At 42.5% G+C, this 8,343-nt stretch overlaps 2 protein-coding genes across 3 annotated transcripts in view; both read left to right on the top strand.

The window, feature by feature from the left end:
- Positions 1 to 240: 240 nt before the first annotated feature.
- ccndx (cyclin Dx) lies at positions 241 to 3,163 on the top strand. Its single transcript, XM_034893455.1, has 4 exons — positions 241 to 694; positions 793 to 1,008; positions 2,138 to 2,464; positions 2,918 to 3,163. The coding sequence occupies exons 1-4, from the start codon at positions 431 to 433 to the stop codon at positions 3,065 to 3,067; spliced, it is 957 nt and encodes a 318-aa protein (XP_034749346.1). The 5' UTR covers positions 241 to 430; the 3' UTR covers positions 3,068 to 3,163.
- A 637-nt stretch (positions 3,164 to 3,800) lies between these two features.
- The window catches only part of nucb1 (nucleobindin 1), a 6,096-nt gene continuing 1,553 nt past the window's right edge, over positions 3,801 to 8,343 (top strand). The window contains exons 1-10 of one of the 2 annotated variants that reach the window (XM_034893437.1): positions 3,801 to 4,046; positions 5,236 to 5,359; positions 5,817 to 5,924; positions 6,052 to 6,184; positions 6,846 to 6,949; positions 7,169 to 7,354; positions 7,440 to 7,530; positions 7,664 to 7,722; positions 7,952 to 8,044; positions 8,162 to 8,251. In XM_034893437.1, coding sequence (XP_034749328.1) covers positions 5,240 to 5,359; positions 5,817 to 5,924; positions 6,052 to 6,184; positions 6,846 to 6,949; positions 7,169 to 7,354; positions 7,440 to 7,530; positions 7,664 to 7,722; positions 7,952 to 8,044; positions 8,162 to 8,251 — 984 coding nt within the window. In that variant the 5' untranslated portion in view covers positions 3,801 to 4,046; positions 5,236 to 5,239. The remainder of the gene's footprint in view (positions 4,047 to 5,235; positions 5,360 to 5,816; positions 5,925 to 6,051; positions 6,185 to 6,845; positions 6,950 to 7,168; positions 7,355 to 7,439; positions 7,531 to 7,663; positions 7,723 to 7,951; positions 8,045 to 8,161; positions 8,252 to 8,343) is intronic. The other variant, XM_034893436.1, reaches the window with a different exon arrangement.

The raw sequence follows: 8,343 nt of genomic DNA on the forward strand, positions 1-8,343 counted from the left end.
CCCCCCCCCCCACCACGACCACCTCCCTCTCTCCCCTGCTCTCCTTCTTTCGCCCTCTCCCCACCTGTTGAAGCAATTGTTGCGCAGACCATGTTGTTGTCTTCTTATTATTTTATGTCACTCACGAGGGTCCACACCCCTTTTTTACACTCTTTTTCCTCCCCTCTATGCCACTCCCTCTCTCTCTCTCTCTCTCTCTCTCTCTCTTTTTGTCCTTGCTGGGTATAATAGTCAGAGACAAGGCTCAAGCCGTGATATTCATCAGATCACCACAGGAAGCCCAAACTACTTCAACAAGGAAAGAGGATTTCCCAGCTTGTGTTTACCTGCAGAACACCCCGGTTCCTCAGGTTACAGAGGGACATAGCTGCTGCCTTCCTTTCCCATTTGGACATAAACACGTTGATATTTTACCCAGCAGGCCGTGTAGATGGACAGAGGCATGTCTGTGTCTCTGTGGTGTGAGGAGGTGGAGGACCAGAGTCAGAACCCGAGCCAGACTGAGGCTCAATCCCAGGGCCAGATCGTGGGCTCGTCTCAGCTGCGAGCCGCCTGGGACCCCACCGTGTCCGGGCTTCGTGTGATCCAGAGGCTTCTTCATGTGGAGGAGAGGTACATGCCCTCCATGCTCTACATCACCCTCATCCAGCGGGAGCCAGAGCACAGGGAGCAGCTCGCCAAATGGGCCCTGGAGGTATGAAAAGCTCCAGTTTCTACCTCGTGGTGCAGGATGAGTTATGTCATCGCGGCAGCTGTGATGCTGATGCCTCACATCTTTCTCCTTGTCTGCAGGTGTGCTGTGAGTGTGGCTGTGGTGAGGCAGTGTTCCCCCTGTCTGTCTCTCTGATGGATCGGTTCCTGTCGGCCTCTTTGGCTCTACCTGTGTCACCATACTGCCTGGCTGCCGGCTGCATCCTCATCTCCTCCAAACTCACCGAGTGTGACACTGTTACCGCTGACACTCTCTGTGCTGCAGCTGAATACAGCTTCCAGCCTTCGGACCTGAGGGTGAGTCACACACACACACATACACACAGCATCCACAGATGTGGGCAAGAATGTGGTTCTTTGAGACCTCACAGTCGGGGCGGTGGTGGAGTCTGAGCAGAGGTTGGGGCGTTTCCAGCTGTGGGTCCCTGATATCATCATCACTTTTAACCCTACTTACAGTTGCATAGGTTATAAGGGCTAAGAGTTAAACTCAGTTAAACCTTGATTTTAAAAGAATACCTTTCACCTTTTTACAGTGTTATTACTCTAAAGGGTTGTAGCAGCCATACTGTGTCAAACTGATGCAGAGCTAGGATGTTAAAGTCAAATCAGGAAATTATTATATTAATAATTGTGTTGCCTCAGCACATCCATCAACTGGATTTCAGCCCACTTAAAACTTTGATTTACAATCCATTAGGGCTACAACTAACTTTTTTTAAAATCAGGCCTACTGGGTTTTCTACCACTTATCTAACTGATTTATTAAACAGTTTAAACTGTAAATTAGATGAAATGACGACAGATGTTGAGAGCCCCAAATGATGCATACAGATGACAGTGTCAAAACATTGGGCATGTAACCAGTGAATGAATATTTTCATAATCAATCAATCGGCCAATAAACATTTTTGATTTATCGATTATTCGTTTGCTCCTTGACATGTCAGAATATAGTGAAAAAAGTCCAATCACAACTTCCCAGAGCCCATACTGTATGACAAAAAGACTTCAGCTTATTCCGATGTATGGTGAAGAGAAGCAGCAGATCTTCCATTTGAGAAGTTGGAACCTGAGAAATTCAAAAAGAAAAGCCCAATTTTTGCTTAATGAATGAAACAATTAATCAATTATCAGCATATTGCCATCAATCGACTAGTTGACTAACCGTTTCAGCTCATTTTTAATCAATAGAATCCAGTATTGGTGCATTCATCCCATACCTTTCCCATTTAGAATTTTAAATTGGAGCAAATGACTAATTGTACTGACTGACCTCACTGAATGCAGACTTCAGAGCCATTTTTAAGATCTACCACGATGTAACAATAACTATATCCTCTATAATATTTCACAGAACAATTTCTGTATTATAACCATGTTACACATTTCTGACTGCTACATGCATCTGTCTTCCCTCCATCAGGAGATGGAGCGTGTCATCCTCGCCACGCTCCGGTGGGACACAGCAGCAGTGACTCCACAGGACTTCCTCCCACACTTTCTCTCCTCCGTGGAGGAGAGAGGAGATGGAGACAGTGGTGACCGTGAGGAGGGGCTGCTCTCCACCCTGCGGCGGCACTGCGACACGCTGGCTGCCATGTGTGCCTGTGACTCCCGCTTCCTGGGAGCTCCACCGTCACTTGTTGCTGCGGCGTCTCTGAACTGTGCTCTGAGGGGTCTGGGCAACAAGGGCCCCGCTCAGCTGGCTGTAATGAGTGACGCACTGGCCGAGCTCTGCCAGGCCGACCTGGTGAGTACACCTGAAAAGTCAGAGGCTGCACATTGCCCTATTGTCTGACTTTTTTATTTTGCAATAACTAACTTCTATTTTATTTCTCAAACAACACACATAACCTACAATTCACCACATGAACATATCCCCTCTCCTATGTCATCAGCACCCGTCTGGGCAAAAAAAATCAAGAAAAGAAGACACAGTCATTACAATATTCCAGATAATTCAAAAGAATAATAACAAAATAGAAAATAAACCATAAACCAAGTATACATTTGTATAAATGACAATACCATAAGCCCATCATACACATCACTCCCTACTTTTTTTTCACCAGGTGTGAGAGTTGCAAAAATAAACAGCTCAAAGCAACAGACTCAGTACACTTGTTTTAAAGGCATGCCAAATGCAGAATGAGAATTTCATCTATGACGGCATCATTTCTTCTCTCTGTGTCTTGGATCCCAGGTAGTGCTGCAGTACTACAGTGACATGATCGAATATGCCCTCCGACAGCGGCTGAGGAGTGGGCTTCAGCAGGGCCCCATGGAGAAGGATGAAGAGGTGGAGAACGAAAGACCCGGGACACCTACTGACATGAGAGAGATTGATTTCTAAACACTGAATCAGCTGTTACATTGAAAGTGTGAATCAATCAAAACCTTTCATCAAAGTTCATCAGTCAAACTGATAAATATATGTATATATATATTGATTATGACCTCAAAAATGACATGTTTTTATATTTTATTTGAGTGACTGTTAATTTATTATTTATCTTACTTTATTTATTAGTGAACAATTTTTGCAATTATGTGTTTTCCATGTGCCATATTTTATTATCTATTTCTATTAATTTTATTCTAAGCCTAGATGTTATTTTGATGCATACTATTTATATTTTTTATTTATTATCACGTGCAATTGTTGACTCTTTCGATGTTAATTTATTTCAACGTGCCATGACTTTGTGTTTGTGTACTGAATTAAATATACAACATATCTATTTTTCAAAGCAATTAAACGTTTAAAACGTGTGTACATATTTTGCACCCATGTGTTATTTACCAAGGGGATAATGCTGCGTTCACTTAGTATTCATAGGCTTGAACTTACGAAATCTAAACTTGTGTTACAGTTCATTCCACTTCTGGTAGTGCATCATCATTACTTTCTTAAAGTACAGCTACTGAAATCAAATGTGTTGATGGCTGATTTGTCTTTGCAATTCGTGGGTTTTTGACCTATTTTAGGCAAAAGAATGAATAATAAAAATGAATCTTTCAAAACTGTATTTCAAATGTCTGTAAACTCTACACTATTTCCGACAGAACTTGAAGGCAGCATGTTGGAACCACAGCTGCAATCTCGACGTCAATTTTATCCGACGCAAATACAGACCCTGCTTTGAGCATCCGATCCAATCGGATCAGATAATATAAATACACATGCGGTAAAGAGCAGCTATTAAATGATATTGTGTTTTATAACATATTTTAATTATTTTTTGGTATTTATTAGTTTAAAGGAACATTTTATAGAACATCGTGACATATAAGAGCTACAACGCAGGTAGAAGACGTCCCCACAGCTCACGGTAGGGATCCCCAGGTTCTGTTATATCACCTCTAAAATGACCTTAAAAAAACCCGAATAAGATTCAAATGTTGTTAAAACCAAAACGTAATCCACTAAAGATATAGGTTTAATCTCACAGGTGGTTCCACGTATGCAAACGTGTTTTTTGTGTTGAGAACTCCTCTCATCCGCATCCGTGTAGTCCCTGTTAAAGATAGCTAGTTAGCTAGCTAACGTTAACTAGCTAGCTAGCTATCTAGCTATAGACACCTAGGATACCTAACTTATAACAGTACTGTTCTGTTTAAACCGTGTTATTTTAACCGTGTCAAGTAACACTTCTGGTGCTAGAAACTAAATGTATGCTGTTAATTTAGCTCACAAACTAGCGAAGTGTTCCTGCTCAAAATGCATCGTTCGGCCAAGCAGTCCACCTAAGGAATCTGATATAATTTCCCCCTCTCCTCGGTGAAGGCGTCTAAATTTAAAAATATAAAAAATGTCAGAGTTTTTACACATCTCTAAAGTCTCCTGATAAATTCGGCATGCAATGTTTACCCCAGAGGCAAACTAATTGCACTTAAATCCGGAAATGATGAGTTGTCAATGACGCTGTTCCTCTGTAAGCCTTGTCCAGGGACGGAGTTAAATGCACCATCTTTCCAGGTGTGGTTCGGACTTGAGTCATGTAGCAGTTAGGGAAACATAGTGTGATTAAAACTGTCTGCACCTTTAAATGCAAGTCTGACACGGGTCATATGGGGGATAAATTAAGCAACCGTCCCGTGTACACTGCTCTCGTCTACAATTACATTAAAGATAAAGAATGCCAAACTTGGTGCAATACTATACTTCTCAGTTACAGAGTTGTTTTGTAGTTTGCATGTGAACATTATTTCATATTTCACATAAAAAATGCATCTTGTTTAATTGTTCATGGTCCAAATATGTACATTATGGACTGAGGCAAATCAAAGAGGGAACTAGAATACTTTTGATGAAAGCTTTGCGAACCTCTCAAACACTGCACAAGTTCTGGTGTCAGCTATTATGTTGGAGAACAACAGACACGCACTCTACCACATTTATCTTGATTTTTATTTCTCACACATCTCTGCCTCTTTTTATTTTCTGTGCTAAAATTGTAGCTTTTTAATCAAAGCTTTTGCATGCAATATTGGAACATACGTTGTTGTTTTATTTTGAAGGAGGATGACCTTAAAATCTAGCTGGCTGTTACTTCTATCCATCTCTGCTGGGGTCTGGTCAGTGCCGATTGATCGCAATGGAGACAACCAGGAAGCAAAAGAGGAAGTTCCGGAGGAGAACGCGGTAATGACCTTAGTAGTCTCTATCATGTAGCCTACTAGCCCAGCAGCTCAGTCTGGAAACTTGCAGGTTTAATTCTCCTGCTTCAGTTCACAGTTTTCCAGCAACCAATCACAAACTGGCTTATCTACCTAGGATGCTACTGGTGGGTTTAACACGATGACGATAGAGAAGCGACCAAGCAGCTTCTTGTTTATATTCAACACAGCTGCCATCGAACGCCACGTTGGTTCGATTGGTTGAAAGACTATCCAATTGCGTACAGAGTAATTTGAACTACCCCCACTGGTCACACCTCTTGTGCAGAGAAAATACACAACAGACTCCCCAGACCCCACGCTTAACCTCAAATATATTGAGCTTGGCTTGGTCTGATGACAGCCAGACTAGTAGCCTACTGTGGTTTAGTTACAGTATAGTTTGTTGTCAATAACTGGTCCTTTACAACACACTCTTGCAGGACACAGGCCTGTACTACGACAGGTATCTCAGAGAGGTGATTGAGGTATTGGAGACAGACCCTCACTTCAGAGAGAAGCTGCAAACAGCCAACACAGAGGACATCAAGGTCAGTGTCCATTTCTCCTTCATTCATGGCCAATACTGGGAAACACTCCAAAAGCTTTCTGCTTTACCTTTTACAGGTGTCATTTAACCCGTCCTTCTCACCTGTATGTCTTCTGTTGTCCTTTTAGAATGGCCGTCTCAGTAAAGAGCTGGACCTGGTCGGTCACCATGTGAGGACGCGTCTGGATGAGCTGAAGCGTCAGGAAGTGTCTCGCCTCAGGATGCTGCTCAAGGCCAAACTGGACAGCACCAACACACAGAGTGAGTGGACTCATTCTCCTGCTGAGCCCTGCAGAGGGCGAGGGCGAGTGTTTGTATTAATACCGCTGGAGATCAGATCCGATTTAATTGAAAGATCTCCGGTGGTAAATCGGATGCTTGGTGTATCAGAGAAAGACATACAAATGACAAATACTAATGTTTAAGGTGGTGGTATCTTTTTTATAAGGAGGTTTGTTATGTACTAAAATTATAATGTATGTTATTTCCTACATAAAACGTCATGTTGAACATGATCTGAACCAAAAGTTTCCTCAAATCTTACTTGTAATAATAATACCACATTTAATCTACATTCTGTACTGTGGGAAGCAATTTGTTAAAGCTGTGAATTTGTGTAACTTGTAAAATAACTAGAGTTATGAATTCAAAAGATTGACTTTACTCACTATACTGATTATCAATTGCGAGTAACTGTTTCAGACAGATTTTAGCAGTATAAGCGTTGATAGATGTTTATATAAAATATTGGATGAAAATAAAATAATATACATCTACACATGAACAAACTAGTAAGATGTGTTATGAGAGAGGAATGTAGCCCCTCGGCACAGAGATGTGTTCAGTGTGCGCTGGACATAATAGAAGTCATGTGTGTCAAAAGTCCAGCCTGTGTCTGTTAATCGATGTGTCTGCTGTGAAGGCCTGCAGATGGACCACGCCTCCCTGCTCAAGCAGTTTGAACATCTGGATCCCCACAATCAAAACACCTTCGAGGCCAAAGACCTCGAGCTGCTAATCTCGACGGTAAGATCCTCCCAGAGATAATCAAAAACTGGATTTTTGTTGACCCCAGAGACTGAAAAATCAGTCAGTTGGTTTTACGTCCTGACAAGATTTTAACTGGACATTATTACCCGATGAGTCCTGAGCAGAATCAGAATTACACCGATCAGACTCTAGGGTGCTGCAATTAAAAATTGTTCCAGACACCAAATGTGACCCCGGTCTGGCTCTTTGTCTTAGGCCACCAAGGACCTGGAGAACTACGACGCCGAGAGACACGAGGAGTTCAAGCGCTATGAGATGCTGAAGGAGCACGAGAGACGCGAGTACCTGAAGGGCCTGGACCAGGAGAAGAGGGAGACGGAGGAGAAGAGACTGCAGGAGCTTAAGGACAAACACCACCAGCACCCTAAAGTCAATGCTCCGGTACGCACAAGTGCACCCACGTTGGTCATTCAGTGGAAGTGAATGTTCTCTTTCATGTTTTTTGCTGCATTTCCCCCATATTCAGGGTAGTGTCAATCAGCTACGGGAAGTTTGGGAGGAGACAGATGGACTGGATCCTCAGGAGTTTAACCCTAAAACATTTTTTAAACTGCATGGTGAGTGACACCTCTTTTTTTAACCTGTGTCCTTTTTATTCATATTTCGCCAATATGTTGAATACATGAAATGATATATATAAATATATATATGGATATATAGATAACATGAATACTTCTCTACCCTGTTCAGATACAAATGAAGATGGTGTTTTAGATGAACAAGAATTGGAGGCTCTCTTCACTAAAGAGGTAAGGTACACTACAGTATATCGTGGCCTTAAAACCAAGGTTTGACTTGTTTGGTTTTCCGTTGAAACAGCTCAAAACTACCTGACAGACTATCAAAAAATGGATGATCATCTTTTTGAAAATCCAGCTGTTTTTTGTCTGTGCATTGCAGACTCTGAAGAAGTTTTGAACCTGATCGCAGTGATATGCACAGCAGCCCTATAACATCTGTTCCTTTCTCTTCTTCCAGCTGGAGAAGGTCTACGACCCGAAGAATGAGGAGGACGACATGATGGAGATGGAGGAAGAAAGGCTGAGGATGAGGGAGCACGTCATGAAGAATGTGAGTCTTAATTATTTCCTCTTATCTGCTCTTGTTTAATCGTATGCCGCGAGTCACTCGCCACTTCTCTCCTCGGCTTTGCTGCGACTGACGCAGCGTCCGTTTGTGTGTTAAAAGGTGGACGCCAATAAAGATCGTCTCGTCAGCCTGGAGGAGTTCCTGAAATCAACAGAGAAGAAGGAGTTCAGTAATCCCAGAGAGTGGGAGGTAAAGAGTCCAGAGGTGGCCTGAAGGTCTTTGAAGTGGGCGGGTGATTAGATGGTCTGTGGTTCAAATCCCAGGACAAGCTGGGAGGGAGG

The sequence above is a fragment of the Etheostoma cragini genome, chromosome 15 (genome assembly GCF_013103735.1).
Source record: "Etheostoma cragini isolate CJK2018 chromosome 15, CSU_Ecrag_1.0, whole genome shotgun sequence".
NCBI classification, from domain to species: Eukaryota; Metazoa; Chordata; class Actinopteri; order Perciformes; family Percidae; genus Etheostoma; species Etheostoma cragini.

Bases quoted from the DNA above. Each gene is read 5' to 3' on its own strand.
- ccndx (XM_034893455.1), top strand. From the start codon at position 431: ATGGACAGAGGCATGTCTGTGTCTCTGTGGTGTGAGGAGGTGGAGGAC. The intron at 695-792 runs GTATGAAAAGCT...CCTTGTCTGCAG, and splicing joins TCGCCAAATGGGCCCTGGAG to GTGTGCTGTGAGTGTGGCTG. The intron at 2,465-2,917 runs GTGAGTACACCT...CTTGGATCCCAG, and splicing joins AGCTCTGCCAGGCCGACCTG to GTAGTGCTGCAGTACTACAG.